Source organism: Patiria miniata, unplaced genomic scaffold, assembly GCF_015706575.1.
Source record: "Patiria miniata isolate m_02_andy unplaced genomic scaffold, ASM1570657v1 HiC_scaffold_24, whole genome shotgun sequence".
Classification (NCBI taxonomy): domain Eukaryota; kingdom Metazoa; phylum Echinodermata; class Asteroidea; order Valvatida; family Asterinidae; genus Patiria; species Patiria miniata.
Window position 1 is genome coordinate 3,718,403 of NW_024037063.1, and position 27,951 is coordinate 3,746,353.

General features: G+C 40.6%; 1 protein-coding gene across 1 annotated transcript; it reads left to right on the forward strand.

The window, feature by feature from the left end:
- The first annotated feature begins 3,401 nt into the window (after positions 1 to 3,401).
- On the forward strand, positions 3,402 to 27,951 carry LOC119731656 (bone morphogenetic protein receptor type-1B-like). Its single transcript, XM_038204861.1, has 9 exons — positions 3,402 to 3,572; positions 15,215 to 15,375; positions 20,018 to 20,129; positions 20,692 to 20,839; positions 22,219 to 22,411; positions 22,992 to 23,289; positions 24,316 to 24,491; positions 25,195 to 25,328; positions 25,969 to 27,951. Exons 1-9 carry the CDS (start codon positions 3,442 to 3,444, stop codon positions 26,089 to 26,091), a joined length of 1,476 nt encoding a protein of 491 aa, XP_038060789.1. The 5' UTR covers positions 3,402 to 3,441; the 3' UTR covers positions 26,092 to 27,951.

The following is a 27,951-nucleotide window of genomic DNA, read 5'->3' on the forward strand; positions in this document are numbered from 1 at the left end:
TGAAACAGACAAAAGCTTATAGTGCACTTCTCTGGCAGGCCTTGTCAGACTAAATTGCCCTCAAGTTTGCCCACGGGATCGATCAGTGGACTGAGTGGAACATAATGCAGCAAATTTACAGTTCGTGTCGCGTCTTTTGTTAACTTGGCCATGTACATGAACACGTACATGTACACATGTACTCTATACACAATCCCTTTGCTTAACCTGCATTGTACAGTGTCCGACTGCATTTTCTTTCAGTATTGTCCGTATAATACCTGGGTTAAAAAAAGTTTAGATTAAAAATGTATGCATGATTGGTTATCAATCTTTGGTTGCGAGTGAAAATTGGTTATCTATGGGCCAGGTGGAAAAATATGAATCACTGGTATGGTGTGTACATACATGCATGTAAAACCTTTAGAGTATTATGTTTTTTTAATGTGTTGAATTTGGAAGAGCTACATGTACGTTGACTTGTCCATGTACAAATTGTACTCATTCCACATGTTTGATGGTATTTTGAAATAACAATGAACCAACACTAACTTAATTGCCATTTCAGACAGTCCGTCAAAAAATCTGTACATGTGATTTGTACTTTTGTTGGTCATAATCGTATTAGAATTTGCCACCAGGGTTAGCCCCAGTGGTTCATGTCACTTTGCTGGCCGATGGGTTACAAACTTTCGTTCACTCTTCCTACCGGTAGCTTAAAAACCATTCAGCAACTTGATGTCTGGATTGAGGCACGTGACAGTGATATTCGTAAACTTTTTAACAGGTCTGTTTTGTAAACATGAGTACAACCCACGTTGCTGATATGTTTGAAGTTTTAAAACAGCTCAAAGTTAAGGTCTGTTTCGTAAACATGAGTTCAACCCACGTTGCTGATATGTTTGAAGTTTTAAAACAGCTCAAAGTTAAGGTCTGTTTCGTAAACATGAGTTCAACCCACGTTGCTGATATGTTTTAAGTTTAAAAACAGTTCAAAGTTTCGGAAATGTCTTGTGGTATATTGTGACCACTCACAGAGCTCTCTCTGAGTGGTCATGAAGGGCAGTCTTCTGAAATGCACGGAGTCTATGTACTGCTTATGCACCTATGGACATCCTTACCAATACCACACAATCTGCACTCCAACAGTATGTTAGCTGTTGGGTCAGTACATACATGTACATGTACATGTACATGTACTTTGTACATGTGGTGAATGGCCAGTGGCAATGGTTTGGCTTTGTAAATTGTATACTGGGTCAGGCATTCCACAGGCCCCAAGATAAACAAAACGTGTTATTACTAATAGAAAAAAAACTGTAGCATGACCTACATTGTACATGTACATGTACATCATGTACAGAGATACTGAATGGGAACATACATGTACATGTACAATGTACATGTAAACCTTGCTCTATGATAGTACATGCACATGTACATGAACATCCTAACTTCCTACAGCCTACAGGTATCTGCTGTACATGTACATGTTCCTGTATACATGTACATGTACATGTACATGATGTACGTATATGATGTGAATACGTACATGTACATGTACAGTTCACTTTGTACATGTACATTCAGTACCAACATGTACAAGTGTAACTAAGTTGTGCAGTTTGATACCTTTCTTATTTTTAGGTAAATGTACATGAATGTAATTCAAAAGTTCACACGTTCTTGTTCCGTAATTGTGGGGACTTACACTCGTCTGTGCAAGGTATTTGTGGGGACCGAAAATGCTATGGGGACAGCAGAAAGTCCCCATAACTCGGTCCTAATTTGCCTAACAATAAAAAACTTCCCCATAACGCAGTGTATGCCTACCCACATTTGTATGCATTACTCTCTTACATTTCCAAAGAGTAAAAATTCACTCTATTTTTGAGTAAAAATTTACTTCATCCATGCTCCAGCCAACAAGACAATTCAGAGTGAAATAATTTAGTTGAAAAGTGTTCACTCGAGTTTTGACTAAAGTGATTCTCTTTCAAAGTATTTCACTTTTAGATTGTCTACTCCCTGTTTCCCTCTTTCAAAATTAGGGTGTACACTACTCCATGGCTTAACCATACTTTCTAAAATAAAAAAAATTGGACACCTTCCAGTGCGTTCCAGTAATTGTGTCAGCACTGATGTCATTGGCCTCGCTCGCTTGATAAATGATACAGTTCCTGGGAGGTTATCCAATCAAGATTCTGTTGTTTCTGCCAGGGTTGGGTTATCACATTGTGTTGACACTGCACCTTCCCTCCAGTCACAAGCCAGGGTTGTTTTGTCTCATGCCCAGACAGCGTTGAAATTTGGGGAAGTATTAATTCATGAACTGATCAGATTATCAGATTAAGCTGTGTTTTTGTTTGGATTCACAGAAATTTGACATCACATTTATGTTGGTTGAGTATCTGGCTTTTCTACTCGTGCGTGGTTTGGAATTACCTCTTTTTTTCCTTCTAAATTCCCAGTTGCGTGCCTGCAGTACATACCGGTACCTTGACCCTGCAGTGGAATTGGTACATGAGACGTGTTGGATTCTCGCTTTGAATAATCGTGTTAAAGAGTTCTCAATCTTTCACATTTTAACACGTGGTAAAATGTTCAAGACCTAACACGCAATAACATTTAAGTAAATTTGCAGTTGTTGAACCCTGCCCTTCGAACAAAATTCCAAGATTTTTTGTATGTACACTGTACATGTTATTTTGTTTGATATCTACCGTGTAGTACATGTACCGGTAGATGTGTTTGCCTGCCTGCGTCTGTGATAGACAGAATTTGGCATTTCATGAACTGTTCATGGAAGTCCTGCCGTACTTGTGAATTCATCCTTAACAGTTTCTTCAAATGGAACTGATGTAATGAAGTCTTTGCAGTTACTGCGAGTAAAAAAGGTTTACGCTTGTTCCAACCAGTCCAGTCTCCGCCCGCATAAAGTTGAAGTTACTTATGGAAGGACTACTAGAACCAGTCTATTTATCAGAAGGCCAGTGGAAGGACTCAGAGCCAGTCTATTTGCATTGCTGTTGATTTCACTGGCAATGTTACCCACCAGCTCATAATCATGTGAAGAAGCACACCCACACAAACGTGTTTTCACCGTCGATAGTGGACGTCCTACCGTATTGTCCCTCTTTTGTTTGTACTCTAACTTTTTAATTTTAGGAAGACTCCCATAGCTTTTGTACACGACCCTAATCGCAGATGTATGCTGGGAATTGTGGACGATATTGTTCTCTTTTGTTCTCTGGTATTTTTCGTCCACGGTTTGAAAAGGTGAACACGTACATATTAACTCTAGTCCTGCACACTGTACACGCTAGCATTCATGAGTACACAAAGGCCACACGGAGCCATCGACTGTTTCCCCAGGAATCATAGAGTAAACTGGAGCCCTTGAATTAATTTCTATGCTTTGTTCTCCGTCTTTTCATTTGTCCAGTACTAGCTGAAGAAGGAATGAAATGCTACTGCAGTGAGCACTGTCCGGAAGACGCCCCCAACAACACATGTATACTCAGACCGGGCGGCTGGTGCTTCTCACAGATACAGGCTGGAGAGGATGGGGTCATTCACGAAGGAGCCATTGCGTAAGTAGTTTTTGAGAGAATTTGACCGTTCGCTACGTCTGTAACTTTTATTCGGTTATTAGATGATTGATTCATCTGGTGCAGCACAGGGTAACGAATACGATAATTTTGTCACTCCAAGATGTGACAGATCACCCATGGACTTTGTGGACATGATACATCTTTTTGTGGTGTGGCAACTATTCGTGATACGTCGCCTCAAAGTGCGACCGACGAATTGATAGCTTGATTGGTTACTTGGTTACAATTGTTTTGGTTGTGCGATTGTTGGGACGGTTGCCCAGTATTTGACATCAGTTATTTGACTTAAGACTTGTGATTGCTGAAAATTTTATGACGGTTTCATTCATAAAAAAAACGCAGCAAAGAATTGATTGTACATGTGGCTATTCTGGTTGAAAGGTGTGATTGGTTCTCATTCCTCACTGATGACTTGACCATCGGCCCGAAGCGACAACACGTCCTCTGTCCATTGCATTATAAACCGGCCAAGCCTTGTGATCTGTTTGAGCCAACTCACTAGCCCAGCAGTTGGTCAGTCGGTTGGTTGGTTTGCTAACCATGCGGTCGTCCAGTCATCCGTACCCTCGGACCGTTCCGGTGAGGGTCATTCATGGATGTGGTGTATGCAATGAAGCGCAACCACAAAGGCACACCATTGTTGTCACTCAGTTTTACCCAAGCAGGCTCATCACAGAGAATAAAAGTTGTGTGGACAGCACTGTTGGCATGACTTTTCTGGCAATGCCTTGCGTGAAATGCCTCAAAGATCAAAGGAAATTGTCCGTGTCACGAGGCAAGTGACTAGTCAAAAGAGAAAAAGGCACCGACAGTGCAGTTGCTTTGCATGCACAATGCCACCGGTGTCTTTGAACACGAGTTCCAATAGGCTGCCATTGCTTGTATAAGTTCCCAAAAAAACAAGATAGCTAACAAAGCTGTCCCTTTTCCAATCTCACCTACCATGCCGCTCCATGGGTTTGCAGGTGCTACTTGATTGCTTGGGTACTCCAATGTTAAAACTTGCCGGGGTTTTCCATCCACTCAGACACTTCCTACTTTGTTTTTCCCTGAGATGATCAAATTTGTCTCTCAAGGGTCCTCAATTTTGTTTCTCACCATGTGAAATATGATTGAGAATATTATAACAAAAGCCTGATAGAAGCGTAAAAGCAATTTCAGCTTTTTTTGGGATCAGGTTTTGCATAATCCGTGTGGGAGGAAAGCCCCAGTGAGTTTAAAGATGTCAGCTGTTTTGTTCATGTGAAGCACCTGAATCATTGAGTGCAGTCTTTACCTTGTTTCTAATAGACGACGGTAACCTGCTGATGACATAAACAGTTTCCTTTGATCTTTGAAGCATTTTATGCTAGATACAAACAAAGTCATGCTAACAATTGTCTGTCCGTGCAGGCTTTGTTCTCTTTGATGGGCATGCTTGGGTAAAACAGAGTGTCAACAATGGTCTGCATTGTATATCTCTTTGTACACGTTGCATCCATGGCTGACCATCACCAAAGGGTCCGAGGGTAAAGATGACTGGATGACCGCATGGTTGACAAACCAACCATCCGACCGACCAACTGCCGGGCTAGTGAGTTGACTCAAACAGATCTCACCGATTGGTCAGCCAGTGCAATGGACAGAAGATTTATCGCCTCGGCCGATGGTCAAGTCATCAGTGAGGAATGAGAACCAATCAGGCCTCTCAACCACAGTACAATCAATCTTTTGCTGTTTTAGCCTCTGAAGAAGAACTTGCTAAGTTCGCAACGTCAGGCCACATTAATTTTTAGATTTAATTTCTTGCTGTGTAAGTTATTGATGAAATTGTCATGAAATTTTCAGTAACTCTAAAAATTTAATCTTATAACTGATGTCCCATCCTCTGGACTACTCAAGACAAAATCAAAAATAGTCTCATGATAGATTGGTGGCCTGACCTTCTTTTATTAATAACTAGCGACCCTTGCTGTTTTATTGATGAATTTGACATGAAATTTTCAGTAACTCATAAAAGTAAAACTTATGTAACTGATGTTGCATAAACACATGTACTCCCAAAATAGTCCCGCAGTAATTAGACTGATGACTTGTCCTAAATGAGAGAACAGACAAAATACTCAAAGCTTCTGAAGCAGCTTTCCCTGTTATCTGATTGGCCTAGATCTCAAGTACGCAGGGAATCACAGTTCCAATTCATGTGTGAATGTTAACATTTAATTAAATTGGGCCCATGTTAGGGTTCTTAACCACTTGATGCTGGGATTACTTTTGGCTGAAAAACACCATTTTTGAAAAATATGTCGGCCTAATTTTACAACCAAGTCAAACACCACAAATACTGACTCTGGAAAGTCATTTGTACAGTATTTGTTCAATAGCTCTCACTTAAAATTCAAATTTTTCAACACCGCCAAGGAGCAATATTTGCTACAATGACAGGCGGTGTACAACGGCCAAGTTCAAGTTCAATACACGGTGTGTACAAACCAATGGTAAGTAATGGTGTGTACATGTACAGGCTCCACCTGCCCGAGACTCGAGAAAGCTTGACGATTTAATCCGTCGCCAGCCCCTGCGAATGTACATTGCCAGATTGTGTTAGCACGTCCTCCAGCGTTAACTGGTTAAGGAGGAATACTTATCAAGAAGCCATGATCCGTACGATTTTGTACAAAAAATTGTCTGGGGTCCTGAGTTCTGTCCATTACACTCTTAAATTTGGATTCCCCGACTACATTATACCTGTACATTATGTGAGTGCATGCACTTTTGCTGAGCACAGATAATTCATCAATGGCAATACAATTGTATGCCTTTGCTCTTCAAATTTCAGGATATTAAGTTACCGTAATACCAAAAACAGATGTCCATATTTGTCCGTGTGCACTGTTGTGCTGATGTACCGGTACATTTGAACATTGTACCGTAGTGTATATGAATTTTACCAAATTTTACCATACAGTACCGGTATGTATGCACAAATGTAGAAAAATAAAGGTAATTTTTTTTACAACATTTGCAAACATCAAAAAACAAAACTACCAAATTATTATGAAATACCTCACTTGACTGTAAGTGATTAAAAGTCTCAAGCATCCTGTGAAATCATGGTACCAGTACCTGGTGTGCTGTCATTTTCAAGAAAAGTGGAATCAATTTCCAACGATGGTCGGCCGACCATCGTTGGAAAAAACTGACTTTCTTCAAATACTGCCCCCCAATTTTACCAAATTTAGTTAGTCCACATTTTGTTTGCAATCGGTTACACATCCATGAACAGGTGCAAACCAGCTACATGTAGTCTGGTTCCCTGACCTGACAGTTTCCCAAAATCTATAAATTGCTCTGTTTCGTCTGAATTAGGGTCAGGGAACCAGACTACAAGAACAGCAATTTTTGTTGTTTTTTTCCAGCATCCATGAATACAAAACTTTAAAACAGATCAGTGCAACAATATTTGCTATAAAATACCAACCCCCTTTATCCATCCATTTCTGAAACTTACAGCAAAAGCAAACCAACTAACAGACCAACTAACTCATTCCCTACAAAAATTCTAAACATTCCCACACATAAAACAATATTTTATATGGTGTTGCAAAGTCGGACATTAATCAACAGCACGATACATGTGGTGCCTGCACCAAAACCCAAGGCATAAACATGATACACCGATATGACCTGTGAAAGTTAAAGGGCTCCTGGCTATGTCAAAGAGTCAATGCATTGTGTGCATACCAAAGCTTTTAGGAAGAAGGTGTGAGGAAATTCTTGTGAAGTCATAAAGGGGAAGAGAATTGAAAAGTTTGTTTTTAGTGAATGCATTGTAGAGTTCCCAATAACAATTTTATTAGCTCGAGGTGTACAGTTGCATGTACATGAACAAGTCTTGCGATTGCACCTTTTTTTTCAAATGGGGCCTGTCAGTGCCTGTACATGTATGTGTACTATTTACAGCCTTACAGGTTTCTTTTGTAGAAAAGATTAATTTGTAGGCTTTCAAGATAGGCTTAGACCATTGTGGGGTTTATCTGATAACTAATCAATTGTAAAAAAAAAAAAAAAAAAAAAAAAAAATGCCATTTTTAAATAAAATGAAAAGTCCCTGAATTGTCACAGATTCTCTGAAAATCCCTGAGATTGTAAGATTGGTCAGCATTGTTTTGGAGTCAGTTGTAAAAAAATTAAGTCAAAGGTTTTATTGAATGAAATAACAATGTTGAATCAAGGGCAACAAAAGTCAAGCACCAAAGGCCAACAATTCTTGTTCCCATTGAAATAGTCTAAGATTCCCCATTCACGACATACATGTACGTACATGTACATGTATACGTTGTACGTTACATGAAGAAGTATTCTCGTTTTCAGTTGAACGTTACATGAAGAAGTATTCTCATTTTCAGTTTGCAACTCTTGCGAGATGGTTCTCATTTACACAAACTGTCTAAGAAAGAGTCTGTTTTGATCAAGTTGTTATACCCAAGATACAAGTGAGCCCCTACAAAACAGCAGCTGTTCTTACAGGGCCCGTAGTGGTGAGCTACATATCCGCTCATGAGGTCCTGACTGGTCCATCAGCACCCCTTCCCCTCCTCACAGGCCCTGTGGAGAACCCCTTGTCCTGTCCCCTACCCTCCTTCCCCTGGCCTTGTGATGTTGTCATCATGAAGGAGTCATCACATTTGAGATGATATGTCTGACCCTGAAGCTCAAGATCAACTAGGAAAAACATTTTAGCAGAAATCTCAAAATAGACGGTAATTTGATTCCGTAACAATGAATGCACCAGACGTCTTACTCATGTGTATTAGCACACTCCTCAAAGATGGCGGCAGTGCAAAGGGTCTATAAATTCTTTAACTTTTGTCGGATGTTTGTGTAAACATTCAGGGGCGTGTTTTCGCGACTGTGACCAGAAAAATGTTTGTGACGTCAAAAGGGTAACCTTATAAGAAATTAACCCTTCCATTTTTTTGTGGCACTATACAATGCAAGTGCCTAGTTTTGAGGAATTTCGGAGTTAAACAAAGAAATTCACTGTGTTTGCACCTGCGACCTCCAGATTTCTGTTCCAGTGCTCTACCAACTGAGCTATCCAGCCCTTTGATAGCCCCAGCCCGATTTTGTCAATTTGTTCAAGGGGTGCTAATCAGAAGCTGTGAATTTTTAGAATTATTAGTATAGGCCTAAATAAAGTAGAATTACATGTACATGTACTCTACAGGTACAATCAATCTACATGTACCAAACTTATATAATTTCAGTCAGCCAATGTAAGTTTTATGTAAGCGGCCATGCTCTAAAGTCTTGAATCCATGAAAAAGAAATTACTCCTGATTCAGACCAGTTGAGAATTCAATCCTGCATCCATTGCAATTTGCAGCAAGAAACAGGAGGAGCTGTACATGTACCCCGGTGCCCCCTAAAGAGCTCCCATCTCCCCCAATCTCTTTGAGTGGGCCGATTACGAGCAAAACAAATGCTTGTTGAGCATGGCGCTGTATGGGCAAGCAAACCTATAGCGTACAAAGTGGTGACTCCGCGAGAAGCTCTGGTAGCCTAGCCAAGCCGAGCCAGCCAGCAGTCTTCTCCTAATCCTGGCTAAATCACCCGTCTCTCAACACCTCTCGCTTTAAGTCATACACATCACTTTGCGGGAGCTGCCATGTGCAACTGGCCGACCTGGGACTACTACACAGGGGACTTTGGCCAGGAAAATTGTTATCACACAATTTTTTTTCCGCTATCCCTCATCTTTATTTTTTCATGATCCACTTTCTACCCCCCCCCCCCTTGAAATAAGACTTTCATATTTGAAGTCGAAATGAGTTTTGCTCTGGAAATTTGAGATAGGGGAGGGGAGAATAACAAATACTTCTGCTGGGAAAATGGAAATCAGTCAGGATTTGTTGGGGGTCGGACCCTTGTGATTTGGTTGTAGTCTGGAAGGAACCAGTCTATTATGGTTTATGTTGGTTTAATATTGTGCATAACTCCGGAGAGCAGATGGGACTTTAAGGCTTAGACTGGTGCCGGAATGTCAGTATAGAATCAGTTCTGTTAACGATGAACTTGACCTGATACCTTTTTAAGTAGATGCACTGGGTCTGTACCTAGATTGATCACCATGAAGCTCTGAATATACATTGTACTTCTTCAAATAGAGAAGTAAATTTTGACAGTGTAACACTAGCAGTGCTCTTGAAACTGAAAGAAAAAGTTACTCTCAGTATTGAAAGGCTAAAGAAAGTAAGAAAGAAGTCTGGTGGGCTTTTTACATGCACATGATACATTCACTAGCAATTTGATTAGATGATCCATGTGTTTGTGGGTACATGTTGCATACACATTTTTACTCGTGTTCATGTATTAATTTTCAATCAGGGATCATGGTGTTCAGATGTTTTTCACAAACCCACCAGCAACCTAAAAATATGTTGAACTAACTAGCCTAGCCCATTGGTATGTCAAGCCAGTAAAAATAATCAAATGAAGTGTACATGTTTGTGCTCATATTTACAAGATTATTAAAGTTGCATAAGATTCAATTGTCAACACACCAACAGGAGATATTCTAAGGAGATTAAAAGGCTCTCATGGATCCTTCGTGAGAAGTTCTGGGCAAAAGAGATAAAATCAGATGTCCTCCTTGCTCCTACATGTACATGTATGTATTTGTGTACATCAATATTACATGTTCACATCATACATGTTTAATTTTGTAGCAGTCTTACCTTTGTATCACATGTACATGTATGTACTTTTGTTACTGTTCATGAATAAATTTGTAAATTGTACATGTGTACATGTATGTTTAAATGTATATTACATGTACATGTGCATATTTCATGTACATGTACATGTGTAAATTGTGTTACATGTCCATACTGGTATTTGTACTATTACATGTCTATATGAATATTACATGTCATGTATTAATATATTCAAGTTTACATACAGATTTTTATACTTTACATTTACATGTACCTGACTACATGTATATTCTGCAATGGAATGTTGTCACCTTGATGAGGCTCCAGCCTATAGGAACCCCCTGTCTGCTTAGCATAATTCAATCAGTCAGACTCCAGCTGATGTCAAGGCTGATGTAGGATTACTCTCCCTGCTTGATTTCCCTGATACGTGGACATGTATGTGAAGAGAGAAGTATGATCTGTGTTGAGCTGCCCAAGCCTTTTCTAAAAACCAGTGGTGAACTGTTTTATATGAACCTTATGAAATACATATATACAGTGTGGACCTGGTTATCCTTAAGTTTTACATCTGAGGACTTGGAACAATGGTTAACCTGCTATAACAATAAGCCTGAGGATTCTGAGGCTAAGTCCTCAGTTCTACATGTAACATCTTCGTGTACCGTACAAACCTTTTGGTTTGTTTAAAACTTTTGGTTTGTTCAAGAAAAGGTGAAGTCCAAACAATGGCAACAAAATTAAGGAAAAACTAATGGTCCTCAGAAACACTAAAGCCCGTTTCATACTTCATGCGAAAGCGAAGCGAAATTCGTGATGTCAACAATACGTTCAAAGCGAGTCCACCATTGTTGACGACATGAACTTCGCTTCGCACTTGCTTTCGCGTGAAGTATGAACCAGGCTTTAGGGTCCTCTGAAGTATACAGTAAAAACAGACTGTGGACATTATGTACATGTTCAACATGTACCAGTACTTACATGTATCTATGAAGAAGAAAAATTGATAGCACTGGAAAACTGTGCAGGTCTGTAAGCATTCACTCTTGTCCTACCCTGAGTCTACCAAACTCCATACTTGATTTTGGAATATTTTGCTGAAGTTTAGGGCAGCAAACTCAGCCACTAAAACTTCACTGTACATGTACATGTGCGGTTGATGTCCCAATGTTGTGTTGTGTAGAGTACATGTCTTTGGAGGGAGGGATTCTGAAAAGAAATCAAATCATGCAACAAGCTGTTCTCTATAGAAGAAGTAACTACAGCGACATTTGCTCTTAACAGTACAAATCTTTGTAGATTACAGATTAGGTTGGCGGTTTGTAGTCTGTTGATGCAACTAATCAAAATTTTGATTCCATGATTTTGTTTGTCTTCTCGTAACTTGACCATGTCGTCAGTTTTGAAGGGTCTGTTGCTTACAAGTAAAAGCATTTCTGAGATATTTGTTTTGAACCTTTGATTTTCCTCTTGAAATTGAATGTCACTTTGTTCAACTCCACAGTTGGGGAGTTGTTAAACTCCACAGTTGGGGGGAAAAAAACGGAACTAAAAAACAAAACAAAAGGAGCCACTTTCAAGTTTTATTGATCATTTCAACAGCTAGTCATTTAGTCTGGCTCCACTCATTGTGTGCTTCACGTGGCACAGCCGCCGGAGGGACCCGTCAAATATTGCCTTTTTCCCCTCAAATCGCAGTGCCAAGGGCGACAAAAGCCTGAAAGAGAGAGAGATTTAGGAAAGGGTTGACCTTGATCGACCCAGGAACCCCAACCACCTGGCTTCAGGATTTTTTTCTTCCTTCTTTTCCTTTTTTTTCTTTCATAGATGAATAAAATTGTGTGAATTTTATGCAGTTTGTTTAGTGTACGCAAAGCAATCAATGAACGGAGGAGTCAGCTCGGGATGTTGGTCGTGGTAGTCCAAACAATTTAGTTCCATTCACATGCAAATCTCTGCCACTTGACTAGGGAAAAAAAAGAAAAAAAGGAAAAGAAAAAAATCTGCGAGTGGCCCGCGGGGCGAAAAGCCATCGCCATTGTTGTCAGTGGGCTGGGCCATTTTGTAGTGTACATGGACGGGAGATTGTCCCCAGTATTATTGCTTGTGTTTACTTTGAACCGGTGTTCAAGGTTTTTTTTGTTTAGTGTTGGGAGTAGCACAAGGTGGAAGGAGGGGAGACGAAAGGCTTCGGGGTGTAAAGGGATTAGTCGTTTGTAGTTGGCTGATTTTTGTCAGTAGAGGGCAGCAGACATCCAGTTTTCTTTGATACGTGCTTTCCGGCCACTGCTCATTAGCTTATTGTGTATTTGATGCGAGTTTCAGATTATTGACTATTATTGTTTACTTCTGGGAGTCCACTAGTTCTTGGTTTTAACTGAAAATTGTGCAAGCTGACTTTCTAACCGAATTCAGACTTTTAAATTGACGGGAATGAGAGTAGCTCTTGGCATTTATTAGCCCATTTTTTTTTCAGCGGGAGATCATTTAAAAACCCTGCAGATAGATGAAGCGATGGATGACCAAAATTTCATTTTATCAACCTTTTTTTCCAAACTCTTTTGCATTTTAAACAAAATTTGTATTCAATAAAAAAAAATCTGAAACTCAATAAGCGATGCTCGCATCGGTCTCCGACCCATACTTTCACCAAAGGAACTGAGCGATGACCCCTTTTTTTGAGGCAAGGATGGCAAAAGAGGCAAATTATCCCGCTGTAATAGAATTTAGCGCCTCGACTGCGTCTGGCGATAATCCTAGCCCAGCCAATTACAAGTTCAATTTCAGTCTATCCCGTAAGTGGGTCCCTAAATGGTTTATGGATGAGGAAGTGGTGAAGGTATCAAATTTTGTGATATTAGTAAGGGGTAGGGGCGGAGTTTGGTTGGAAACATAAAAGAGGCGTTGGACGATGGATTTTTAAGTAAGAAATCCAATTCTTGCAGTAAAAACTCTTTTTTTGTAGATCGTGTTCATGTTTACGTTTACTTTTCATTTTGACTAATGAGGACATCTCAATGTATCAATTGAAAACAAAGACCATAGCTTTAGCTTGTTATGTTAGTCTTTTCTAATCCCATCATTTTGCAAACAATGTGGCTGTTTGTTTCTTAAGGTTTTTTTTAATCAACTGAGGTTGGATAATTACATTTGAGGACAGGATTTGTTGATGAATACATCACTTCTTTAGATGACGACGTAATCCAATTTCATACCTGTCCCGCATCTCATAACGAAGATGAAGGTACAGGCACCTAACAAATAGATGAATTACTCCTTTTTTTTCATGGCTGAGAAGTTTTTTCCTCAAGCCAACACCGATAATTCCTTACTCATATTCCCCTATGGTGACTCAGAGTACGCTGTGAGGGACACATCCTGCACCCTGCAGAATCTGTCATCATTGCTCCCCTTATAGGGGGGGGGGGGGGGGTGGATTGCTCACGCTCATGGTTTTTCCAAACGATCTTTAAATGAGCTATTTTTATTTGTTTTTGAAGTTTTGTTCCAGCGGAGAGAGGAATCTCGATATGAAGATGTGTGAAACACGTTTGAACAGCTTTAGCAATAGCAGGATTCTGCAGTATTGACAGAGAGATAGGCATTAATACATCTGTGCTCTTGTTTTAAAAACCTTCGAGGAAATTTCAATTTTGTTCTATAATTGTGAAGACTTACATGTACATACTTGTACCAGTTTTGAAATGCAATTAGTAGTAACTTTTCCTCCATAAAAAAAGTCTTATTTCAATAAAAAAAAATTACAAGGTTTTTTTTTATCACGAGGTTACAATCACCCCTTATTCTTAAAAAAAAATCTGTCCCCTTGCCCCCCCCCCCCCTCAGCACACTAGCCGTAGCATGCATACATGTACTACTATCAATAGGAGCTGAAATGTACATGTACTAAGACCACTCAGTAAATAAAATTGTAATGATGCCTACAAAATCTGCTTTATTTCTATTAGAAAAATGGTCACAAATGAAGAATTTTCGAGAGAAAAAAGAACATCGGACTGAAGCGAAATTCGAAAACATGACCCGGAAAAAAAATAAATACTTTTACCAACTAAGAATTTCAGTCAAATCTTGGCATTCTCCCAAATTTGTCTCTGGCTTTTGTTCAAGGGGAGTTGCTTTAGGTTATCATCCAATGCAGAAACATGTGTAGCGCATACCTGGCGTGCCTATGGAGTGTCAGCTCACGCTGCGGACAGATGTCCTGGTTTCCCGTGTACTCGCTTTGCAACCTAATCCTGTTATTAGACTCGGTTAACCTATGGCGGAATAGTTAACCTATCCTCATGTGTTGTGGCTGGCAGAGATTGGCAAGTTAAGACTAGATGTACCGGTATATTTGCCCTGAGCTTTCAAAAATATGAAACGTCGCAGTTGCTGCAAAAGTTTTTGTCTGATCGTGTGTCCACCCTCGGGTGCATTCTTGTCGTGCAAAGATGCTGCAGGTTTGTGCACACTTTGGTTAAAGAATTGCTTACATTGTCTGTGTTCAATGAAACCAGCGCTTAAATGCAATTCAAAAAATTAAAAGCAAAAACTTATGGTGACGCCCCACCCTAGGTTTTTCTGGACATTGTCCTCTATTCTATGAATATATTAACACTCTGCAGCAAAGCCTATAAACAGAACAGAAATGCAGTTCATTTACATGTTAATTAACTCTCAGGAATGCTTGCAAAAAAAAAAACCACTGTAAACAAATTTTTAAAATTAATCGACCATCATTCCACCATATTTGTTTCTGGCTATGAAACAATGTAGAGCCTCAAAAAGATAACATTTTACCCACTCACCCACCCTATTATTTTTTTTTGATGTAACAGGAAATGTAACTATTTTTTTCGTGGTGTTGATCCAATTTTTGTAACAATTTTCTGCGTTTTCTCCTTCATGTCACTTCTGCAGGTCACATGGTTGTCTAGCGCCCATGGAGGATGGTGGTCTTTTCCAATGCAAGGGAAAGGCACACACGATTCCACGCATCATGATGTGCTGCAACGACAAGCCAATGTGTAACCTAGGCTTAAGCCCGACGCTCGCCCCTACAACAACTGCAGATATTCCAGGTAAATTGACCCTGTACTGCCCAAACCGACCAGTCCTTTACTGCCAAAATCACAAGGATCTTGTTCCTTGAGTGCAAGCGTACTAGTACATTGCTACGAGTACAAACCTACTGAACGGTAGTTTTGTTGAAATTTCACAGCTAAAAATTCAAAAAGATAAGAGAATATATTCATGTGCATGCAGTTATCAATACATTGCCATGAGCACCAGTACAGGGATTTTTTTCTCACGAATATGAGTATGACTACATTTTCACAAGTACTGGTATTAAAAAATGTTATTGGTCACAGCATGTCATCAGGTTACTGGAGACTGCCAGATTTTGGTTGAGTTTGGAAGGCCCATAATTTCTCATGGCAGAAGAAATAAAAATACAATAGTAGCCAACAGAGTAGGGATCAGTATTTTCCAAGTGAATATAAAACTCTGTTGATAATAAAGTCTTGTTGGCAACAAAAGAGGATCATAAACAGTACTGCCGCCGCTACAGAAATAGCTAAATGCCCCCATTTCACCCCAGTTTTATTTCCTGCCACTGATACTCCAAGCCTCACTAAACATCCCAAGTCCATAAAAACGTCCATGCCCATAAAAAAAACAACCGCAGTAGAAGGGGAAAAAAAAGAATGAGAGATTGCAGAATTCGCCAGGGGAGTCAGTCTAATAAAGGGAAGGGACCCATCACAAGTCCGCGTGTTCCTCCTTTTGCGAGAAGTCAAAGGAGTCAACAGATAACTGGCCTAGTGAGACCAGACCTCTGACCCTCCTGGTGCCAGTCTATGGATTCCAGTCTGGCCCTAGAGTCTCCTGGTACCCTGCCCTAAGAAGCCGGTTCCACTGCAGCAGGCTGTGCTGACGGAGCCTGCAAGACCCTCAGGTCACCAATGTAATCTTGAGCGACCCAAAAAAAAAAAAAACCTTTGGGTCGTTGGAAAAATACTGCAGGGATGTCAGTCTGGAAGGGAGCGAATAATGTACATTACAGGAATAATTCAATCAAACCAAATCTGGCTTTTGGGGTCTGCTTTAAATTGATGCTGGCGGGGTTACGCAGGGTTGGTCCAAACAGCCAGAAAGCCTTTAATACCGGCCCCAGACTTTGCCTGAAATGGGCCATGGGTTCTGGGTTTACTGCTTAAAAAAAAAAAGCAGTTGTTAAGATAATAAATGTTGGGCTCTGTGAATTGAGAACTGAAACGGCAGAAGATGGGATTCACATGTCACTGCTTGCTTGACAGATGGTTCAGCCATCCAGCTTCAAGAATGTAGTCAGGCTAAGTCAAGACAAATCAAAAACATGGTCTCCGCTTCTGTGGCTGATTATCATTTGATTACGGTCGGGTGTAACTGCAAAAGCAGATGGCTGGTAAAGTACATGTACGTGTTTGGTGAATGTACAGTTGTATTCACTGTTTGAACTGTGTACAACTGCACTGTGCATGTACATGTACATGTACATTGTACATGTACAAACATTGTTCATGTACATGTACACATTCTTAGACCTTTTGTGTACGCTTTCTTTGCGTTGTTTTTACGCTTTTTTAAAATTTTATACAAAAACACGCAGTCTATACCAAGCTAGAGTACCATCCATACATGTGTTTGGGCTTTTTTTTTATCAAGGAAAATGTTGAATATCCTGAACAAGGATTCCAGCATGAGGTCAGATGCTCTTGGGTAGGTGTAGTGGCCTTACCCTCTAATATCTTGTGACCCAGGTTCGATTCCCACCTGGAGAATCTGGTGTTCCAATTCTACTATACACTTGAAACCGTGTGACATTTTACAGGTTTTTGGTTCTCTTTCACTACACTTCACAGTGAAATCTCTATAAGTCAAAACCGGTTAACTAAAAAACCATGTTAAGTTGAAATTGAGAACTTATTTCCATCAAAAGAATAGCAAATCATGTATAAACATGCCCACGCTAACTCGAAATTTCAGACCGGAAACTTGGTTAAAAATATGACCCCCCCCCCCCCCAATTTTTTTGGCTGCCCTCATTGGAATTCTAGGAGAGGGTTAGCCCAATTTGCTCATCCTGAATTATTGTCCATGTAATGCAGAAAACGGATGGGGAGAGACAGTCTGTTGATACTAATTTGTTTATACCTTCAACCTTGGCCCAAACAAGGCCTGTTACTTGTATGTGTGTCACATAAGGGACTACCAAATGCTGCCCTCCTTGGGGATAACTTTGGTCAAGATTGAATTCCTTTGAATATTATGTGTTTAAGGCCGGTTTATTCTTCACGTAGCCTTGGTCAAGGCGTTCAACGTTAGTGTGGATGATCGATGGTCGGCTGCTAATGTAACATAAACAGTGGCCTTGCGTGCGATGCAGTAACATGTACTGTACGAAGCGCAAACAGCGACCTCACGCGGTTAGGCTACAATTGCAAATCAGTTGGTGCTGAACAAATAACTTGGAACAACCGTTAGCTTAGCAGATGTTTTTCTTTATTTTGTCGTTGGATTTCCAGCGACGACCCCATATGAGAATAAAGATGAGATTATTATTCAGTACTTGGTCGTGGAGGCTCATCTTTTACATGGATAGTGAGCGGGATAGTGTGGCTACATTCTCCAACAAGTTTGGAGTCCTCAGACCAAATATAACTCGATAGAAAGCCAGCGACAAGATAACGAAAAATGCCCGAAAAAGACAGGCCATCGCAGCGGTTGTTCTAAGACGTTTTTTTTCAGCACCAACTGGTTTGCGTATTGTAGTCTAGCCGCATGAGGTCGCTGTTTGCGCTACAAACAGGTTAGTACATGTGTGCGACTGTTTATATTTTATTAACGGCCGACCATCGATCATCCACACTATCGTCGAGCTACACCTCACTCGAATTTCAGTGCGTAGTGGTATTCGTAAGGTATTGGCGAATGCCACAATGAAAGTTCCAATGTTTAATTAGTATCATGAAAATTGCTTCAATTTTGCTTTTGGCCTTAAGAGTGTCCTTCCGTGGTACTTTCAAACAACAATTTGTAAAAACCTGATTCTATCCTGACAGGATCAGAAGCACTCATCACCTTCAATTACAATTTGATTTACTCAGACTTGCAGGCAATCCCGCGACATTCCGCAATTCTGAGTAGTCTGGTGCTCTGGGATTAGCCACCTAGACAGGATTAGGGTAGGATTAGGGAGGATTAGACAGGACTGGACAACAGACTCCAACTGTCCCGAAGGGGTTGGGTTTGAAGACAGAAAGGTGGGGGTCAAGTTCTTGTAAAAAGATGGCGCTCTAACATGTAGTGTGGAATTGTTTCCCACAGTACATGTTACATGTACATGTCAAAATCAAGACATTAGGCCAAAAAAAAAAAGTCTCCAGTTTCTGGTATGGAGCTTGCCCAAAAAGTGGTGCGGCAACGCGTTTTTTTTTTTTTTTTTACCTGATTTTTTTGCTTCAAATGTGTGCTGATGACTGCAAATGGTGCCCGACTAAACTTAGTGCAAATATATGGGAGTCCAGAGAGGCCACATAAAGCTTATTCTCATCCATAACCCAATCTAAAAACACGTTAAAATTGTGCAGCAGCAGGATTCCAGTCAAACCAGTGAGTTTGGCGGTTTTGAGACATCATCTTTCATTGAAAAAAAACTTTTTCATTTTGCCGACGCGCATGGCTACGGCGACGCGCGCGCATACCAGAAACCGGAGACTTTTTTTTTTTGGCCTTAGTGACTATGGCTTTGCCATTTGAGCACTACAAAAATACCCCGGTAAGCCGTAGCTCTACTTATTTCAGGAATGACCTACATAAATGCATCTGGATTGGCTTACCATCAAGGGGCGGAGCTTAAAGGATCAGTCATTTTGTTCGTTGATTCATGCAAATTTTGGCCGCAAATAAAAGTTACCAAATTGCAACGTGGGATTGTGAAATAATGATTTTAGAAATGTCCTCGATCTTTTTCCCAGAAAAAAAAGTTTGGAGAACCCTTGGATAAACTTTCCGAGTCCAACCTTTTGGCTCAAGAATCGATTCTCACGACTCTACTACCCTCCCAACAATTGAGTTATTACCTTGCTCCCCCTGTAAATCCATGACGTTATAAATCACGTAGAGGGACAAAGAAGGGTTCAAACAGTGAGATAAAATTCATAACCTGGGGTTCACGCCTGCTTATTTTTGGTCACATTCCTGTCACTGTTTTTGCCGAGAGTTTCCCAACACCTGTTTCTGCGCATACGTCATTACTGTCACTTATTACATTATTCGTTGTCACGCACCCAACCTAGATTTTCAAACAGTGACAAACCACCTAACATTCATGTTGTTATTCTGCTCCAGCCAACTTTGTGACTCATTTCTAAAAAGCTATAAACCAAACTTTAAAAAGAGGTTTAGAAAAGATTTGTCAACAGAAAAGTAATTTTTGCAGGAAGTCTGCTCTAAATAACCAGGTGGTCATGGGCTTGAGTCCTACCAGAGCAAGCTTGTCAATTATTTGTCTCGCCTTCACAGGATCTTGAAAAGCAATCAACTTGTATAACATTTAGTTGATTAAAGATGAATGCTTATTCAAAAAAAAGAAATTTAACAAAAACAATGTTCATGCGATTCTTGTGTATTATTTAATTGCTAATTTGTGTCTTTCCTTTTTTTCTCTTTTTGATGCAGTTGAACCTCTGGATCAGTACGAATACGACACAGCTCATCAAATTGTACTCCTAGTCTCAGTAACAATCTGCGCAGTCCTATTCATTCTTACAAGTACCTTCCTTTATATCAGGTAAGATTCTGGGCATCGTGACAAATAGAGACCAATCCCGTAAACCACAATTGGAAATCATCATTCAGGCGGTACAACACTCACTCCCAGATTGTGCACACCCATCCAGTGTTTTTTTGACCAATTGGGTTGCCAAATTACACCTGTGCCCCAAACTAAAGAAGGTTTTCAAAGTGTGCGTGAGTGTTGTACCATTTCAGTTGTGTGTTCCAATTGTGGTCAGTGGATTAGTCTTCATCAGGGCCCAACAACACCAAAGACTGTTAGTGTTAGTCTAGATCCCTGACTCCCAAATGAATCAGTAAAAGAGCAAGAGTCATTGAGCCAGACCCCAAAGTCTTAGTTTCGGACTTGACATTCAGTGACTCTGTACAATGGAGTTCAGCGGGTGAGTTAGGGCATAAAGCAAAAACCCTTTTTCTATATCACAAATGACTTTCATATTCTGGGCTTAATCTGACTCCAACCTCTTGCGTTGCTCGTTTTTCTTCCATACTGATCATTCTTTTCGTAATGATGATCCTTGTGATTATCTGTCTTATATTTTGCTGTCTTCCCCAAGGTTAAAAAAGAGGGAAGCCAGGAGGAGATTTGACGTGGAGGTCAGCAGAACGCGGCAAAATGAGACGTACATCACTGACGGGGAATCACTCAGCGAGCTTCTGAACCGAGTCTCTGGATCAGGCAGTGGCTCTGGGCTTCCACTACTCGTAAGTCAGACTGACCGACGGACTGAAGGCCGATTCATGGTTCTTGGTCATACTTCTTGAAATAGGAATGCAGATATTCACAAAATATCACGAAATATTGGCAAAGAAATTCACCGGAATATAAATCTGTACAATATTTGCAATTTGCAATGCCAAAACTTTGTGAAGTCTTTGCACCAAGTATGAGTCACATGTAAGTGAGTAACCAGAACCGTGAGTCAGCTTTCAGTACAAGTTACTGAATTTTGTGACTCGCGTCGAGTAGAGTCATTCTAAGGCACTAACTCAAGTTGAGTGCAGTCCGTACGTCAACACTGTTGCGTCGAGTCACAAAGTGTGCTTGAGTCTAGTTACGTCACACTATTGCTCAAGAGATTTACAGCTACAAGTTTACAAGTTGTACATTAAATTGCGTAACTTCAAAGTACTAATTCTCCCCTTATTGTTTGAAGTCTTTATGAGCAGTAACTCAAGTAGAAATATTCAGAGTCTCAAGCCGAGTAATTTGCCGGTAGTACGTCATCAAGTTGAGAACATTGCAACTTGAGTTGGACTCAAGTCAAGTCATGTACTCGCTACAAGCCTGAAATAAAGTTGTTTTTACGGGCAGCTGCCACTGCCAAAAAAAACCCAGAAAAAACAAGGCCGTGTGCACTTTGGAGCAGACTAAAACAAAGTGCCTCGATGTGTCAAGGGAGGACAGGAAAGGAAATGTCGGATAATGAACGAGGAGGAAAACAACCCCAGCAGTCAGTCCCAGATAAGACTTTGTGATTTGCTTCGGAGAATTGTGAGCTAGAAATTGCTAATTTGGGTTGATGTGATGTCCATGATTAACGGAATGCTCATTGAGGGACATTGAGTTTGACAATCAGTGTGTTGTCATCTTGTGTGCCTGTTCTGTCATGAAAACAGTGATAAAGTCTGTACTGTGAAACGGGCCATCCCAACGTTAATTAATGCCCGTGATCAAGCTCTTAATGAGAGCTCAGTGAATAAACCTGAAATAAGTTTTTTACCAAATCTTATACATCCATCATCTAGTAATGGTCAAGGAGATTACAGACTAGGAGTTTTGGATCATTTCTCTGAATCGTTTAATGAGATCTGGTCAATTGGTTTTACATTTCCTTTCATAACGCTGGATTTGCCCAAATGCAATTTTGTTTGGGTGGAAACCTTCATTTCTATCTGCTTCATTTCCCTAATACCTTTCAGAGTAATGCCATGTACCAGTAAACATCCACGACGAGAAACTTGTCTTCAGATCACAATAAATGGTAGCTTCTTTGAAAGTAATTGACTTGAGATGTGACTTTGGGGCTTGGATAGACAGTGTACTTGTTCTCGATTTGACACTGCTTTTTCTTTTTTTTCAGGTTCAGCGCACGATAGCCAAACAGGTGCAGTTAATACGCTGCGTTGGGCAGGGGCGCTTCGGTGAGGTCTGGAAGGCCAAGTGGAGGGGAGAGCACGTTGCCGTCAAGATCTACCTGACGGAAGAAGAATCCAGCTGGTTCAGGGAGACGGAGATTTATCAAACGGTTCTCATGAGGCACGATAACATCTTAGGTAGGTGCTGAGTGACCGTGAGTCTGAATACAGTAGGTGCTTGGAGTCTGATGCCCTGGAGCAAGGGAGTTAACCACAATAGGCTTGATTTGCAATACAGTGCCCCACCCAATTGTTTTGTAAAAGCCACTTATTGGTTAATGCTTGTGAATATCAAGATGTTTCCTGAGGGATGATAACATCTTAGATAAGTGCTGGGAGTCTAATGTCCTTGAGCAAGGGAGTCTACCACAATAGGAGAGATTTACAGGACAGTGCCCCACCACATAATTTCTTTGAACTTTTGGAGAGGCCACTTCAAGTTGTTTTTGTGAATATCAAAGAGTTGTCCCGAGGCATGATCACATCTTAGGTAGGTGCTAAGGGACCGTGAGTCTGGATACAGCAATGTTGATGTCCATAAGCAGGGTAGTTAACAACAGTTGTTTCTCTCTTCCAGGATTTAATAAAAGGGAGTCACTTTATCACCATCAACTTGTTGCCTGAATGAGGCAGCTTTTCACCTTCACAGTCAAATTCTACACAGATTCTGTTGTTAATTTGTTGTTAATAAGTTGCTTTTTCTGTTCATCTTGTTTAGGTTTCATAGCTGCCGACATCCGAGGGTCTGGTTCCTGGACCCAACTCTTCCTGATCACCGAGTACCACGAGCACGGGGCCCTGTTCAACTACCTACGCTACAACATCCTGGACACCAAAGCCATGCTGCTACTGGCCCACTCTGCGGCCAACGGCCTGGCCCATCTCCACTCGGAGATCTGCGGCATGCAGGGCAAGCCTGCCATCGCGCACCGCGACATCAACAGTCGCAACGTCCTGGTCAGGGCCAATGGGACGTGCGCCATTGGCGACATGTCGCGAGCAGCAAGGTTTTTAAGGTGCGTATCAGAATGAGCAAGCTACTTGAATAAGTGGATATTGGTGTATGGGCAGGAGCCAGTTTGGCGCACCTTCAAAAGCCAGATTTTGGGGGCCCATTCCACCCTGGATTTTTTTATTATTACTATTATTAAATCTTTCTGATAATGCAGTTTTCTCAAAAGAGCATTTGCAACTGAGCTAGGAAGAGAGTTCTGCATGAGATGGTCATACACTCAGCTGTCTGAGAGAAAATCCACACGCAAGGAAACACAATTAGGATGTGGCCATGTCTAGTGACCATAATGACCCCCCAGGGATGTTTGCTGCCCCCCCCCCCCCCAATTCAAAACCCCCAACAGGATTAACATGTCTTGAGGGGTACTCTAGCAGTGGTTTCAGAGTCGCCAAATTGAACGATTTCCCATGTAGGAAATGTCGCTGATTGCTTCGTGGGGTGCCGTTTCCCAAACTGGGACAAACTCTTCATTACATCCCCGTCACTTTTAATTCACCGGATGCTTCACTTGGCTTAACGAGATCATCAGCTGACAAGCAAGAAAGCAAGTTGATCAAAGCCGAAAATTAAATTACCCCTCCAAAAAAAAATTCAATGACGTTTTTTATTACCAACTTTGAAATATTACCGACAGTCAATTAAAATGTTATCAATTTTAAGATCCCGGAAATGTAATGTGACAAGTTGTTGTGATCAGCTCGGCAATCCAGTTTTTGAGCAGTATCTGTGGGGAACTGGTACCCCAATTACAACTATGAGTTGACATTTTACATCTGGAGGTATTAAAGTGCAACAACTGTCAAGGAAAAAGACAAGTTTAATTGGACTTTACGAAATTATTGCAGGAGTATTCAAACTGGTAGAAGTCAAAAGCAAATAATTTACCGTGTTCCAATATTTTCATTTCTCATCTAAAGGAAGTGCGAAATTTACATCGTACTCAGACCATTCTTTGATACAGACATTTTTGCAGTAGGCATTGCATTCACTGGTATTACTCTTTGCATTTTGGCTGTTCTCATTCCAGCGAGACCAACGAAGTTGACTTACCGACCAAATCACGGACAGGCAACAGGCGGTATATGGCGCCAGAGGTGCTGGATGGAACGATTAACGTCAACGCCTTTGAATCATACAAGAATGCAGACGTCTACTCATTTGGTCTGGTCCTCTGGGAAATCGCAAGAAGATGTGTCACAAGAGGTCTGTACCACAGATCGCAATTGCTTTGTCTTTCTGTTTCAAAATTGATTGTGGCTGAAGTTACTTGATAGGAAGAGCACTGTTAATACAACGTCATGCTTATAACAAGCAACATTTTAGGTCCTAAGTCTTTGTTTTCCTTTGTTTTCCGTTACTGTTAATACAAGGTACCTGTTATAACAAAGTAATTTGTAAAGTCCCAAGGACCTTGTTATAAAGGTGTTCGACTGTAACTTGTGTTTATCCTGAGAAGATTTGAGTGTAATATCTTCGCAGTAAAGGACAATTTTATAATGGATACTTTTGATAAACTAAAGGCAACGTATGGTTGAATTACGTATCTGACAGGGACCTTGTTGTTGACAGATTTCATGTCATCGTACCCAACATATCAGGCCATGATGGTCATTTTAGTTGCTGACAAAACAAACAATCTCTCACAAGTCACAAGTACATCACAAGCCCAGTCACAGGGAACATTGGATGAACAATATCAAAAGCTTTCTTTTATTGTAGTTAAAGCTTGTAGCTTGACGTTGGACTGGATAACTTTCGGTGATCTTGTGAGGGACTTAACTTCAACATTTTACATCAGAGATGTCAACTTCTCACAAGTCAGTCAAATCACCACAAGTTATCATTGTTATATGCTAATTTCAGATGTCTTAACTTTTGGTTTTTCCCCCCGTTCCTCAATCTACAGGAATAGTAGAAGACGCTCAGGTCCCGTACCACGACTTTGTCCCCAGCTCCAACCCGACTTACGAGGAGATGCAGAAGGTTGTCATTCAGGAGAGGAGAAGACCTGACATTCCAAACAGGTGGAGTGGAGACGATGTGAGTAGAAAGGCTCATTATCAGATGCTGAATTTCTCATTTGTGTGAAGAGTCTGTGAATTTGTTGGCTGAAATTGGTTGGATTTCTTGGATATGAAGGTGGGCTGGTTTCAGAGATACAAATGTTATCCCTGCCAAACAAAACACCGTGCATCTTTGAGCTACCAACACCAGTGCATAAACGGCCAATTCTGTGACAATGGGAGCTGGTCCTATTGAACGATTCCACAGTTGTATCCTGCTGCAGTTGGTGACCACAGACTCTGAGGCCGTTTGACCCTTGAGATTTTTTACCTGATGGATCTTGCTAAACCAAGCAGGCTCGTCATTTTGACAAGTGTTGTTTGTTGCTGCATTCAGAAGCATTTCTAGCCAAAATATCCTAGGGGTTAGGATTATGTATTGATATCCATTGACCATACTCAGGAGTTGTTCTGAATGACAGCAACAGTCACTCCTACATGTTTCAAACATCAAGCTTATCATGTACTTAATTGAAATGTTTAGCATAATTTGATTTGTCGCAACTCTGGAACTCAAGTCTGAAACGGGTCTTAGCAAAAATATACCTGGAGCGTTTAGGGTGAGAAAGTCTATCGGAGTTCTAAAATGAATGTCCATTTTGTTGTTTTGTCCGCAGAGCCTTCTATCAATAGCAAGAGTCATGACGCAGTGTTGGCATCCCAACCCGGCCGCCCGTCTCACCATGCTGCGAGTCAAGAAGACGTTAGCGAAAATGCAAGAGGAGGACTTCAAGGTGTAACATATTCCCCCCTGCCATCACTCCCTGCCCTGCCCACCTCTACTACAAGCCATGGCTCTCCACACACAAGTTTTCCACAATGGACTCAATGTGTGGACAATAAATGGTGCTTTGTCACCATTCGCGAAAGCTCTGGGGGAGATGGGGTACATGCGCACGAGTGTGAGCATCAGGTACCATCGGCAGTACGTTCAAATGCCCCTCCCAGTGTCTCGCCCACTGTCTCTTAGGAACCGCTGAGGAGACCATACTGTGCACCACCGAAACCTTTGGTGTTTCCAAACGTTGGCATCATGTCCAGCTGAGGCTGCAGGAGTTTTTCAGGCCCCTGACGTTGAGAACTCCAGCTCAATAGAATCACTGTTTTGCTTCATGAACATCAAAGCCTACAATATCAGATCAAGGTGAACGGTGTTTCCATTTTGTGTGCATGTAAAAACTTTGGAACAATTCTGGAGTCGGAGATATAAAATTGGAAACTGGTACGAAGCCGTGGTTTCAAAAACATCTTTGCCTCAAAGATGCATGTTTTCAGCACCAAAATTTGGAACCATGTGTATTGGCATAAATAAGGGTCCACTGATGAACTTATGTGTCCAGAGCCATTGTTGTGTTGTTTTTTTATGCACTGCCCTGCCAATTTGAATTTCAATTGAAAAGATTAAAAATTTGAAAGATAATTGCGGGTTGGCAAATTCTCTCAGATTTCAGACTTTGTTTTCTCTCGTCACAGAAACGGGTATTTGGCTTTGTTTTCCACCAGTTTAATGATTTGGTTTCTCAAAAAAATTCTAAGTTTTTCTTGAGAGAATTTGTCAACTTGTACAGTTACAAGATGGGACAAATTGGATGTCATTAGAGTGTAAACTTCATGCAACAGTCACTTATGGCATTAAAAAAATGCATTGAATTGAATGCAGCACAATATGTCTGTGACTGTTTCATGAATGGCAAAATTCTACTTAGTTCTACTTAAGCCAGCCACACTGCGACATTGTAGATATAAAATAAATGTTGGTCACATTTTGTTTTTCAAATAGCCATAACCATGTATTGTGGGAAAGATGCCAGAGCATATGAATATTCATATTTACTTTCATGTATTCAAATTTAGTGTGTTTGCCAAAATAAATCTGAATCTTTCCCATAATACTTGTCCCCTAAATGACGAATTCACCTTTGAAACTATTATGTTTTCTGTGAAAATGTATTATCAGTTTAAACACCAAAGTTACACCCAGCTATGAACCAAAAAGTGTTTTACATTGTATCGCTTAAATACTATATCAGTCCCCTTTTCTTAAAAAAACCCCACATTTTTCGTCGAAATATCTACAAGATTGTACTCTTGACTATGTTAGTGGCTTCCTTTTTTTCACGAAACTGAAAAAAAATCCTGCCACTGTCATATATTGAATTGCGTTACCCTGGCCAAGTAATGCCACTGCCTGCGCGTAGTGACTGAAGCTATATACTACATTCGAAAAGAGAATGCCACCATTTTTCCATTTTGACTTATCTCATCAAGGTCTTAACCGAAACAAGTATCCTCTTTTTTTTCCCCCTTCCACATTTTTGTGAATTCGCTAAACTACCCAGCCCCTTTTTTACTTAGTTGCTTGGATTTTTTGGTTCACCACACTGCCAACAATTCAAATTTTAAGTTACTCAAAAAGTGAAGCACTGCAAACATTTCCTGATATGTCGTAAACCAAACAAGCAATGAAACTGTTTGGCAACATTTAGAACATTTAGAGAATTCTGAAGAAACAAAATCTGCACTTTAGTGATAAAATTCTCCGTTTTTCTGCTCTCTAACTCGTGTGCCAAAATGGGGTAAAGTTCCCAACTGTAATTTTG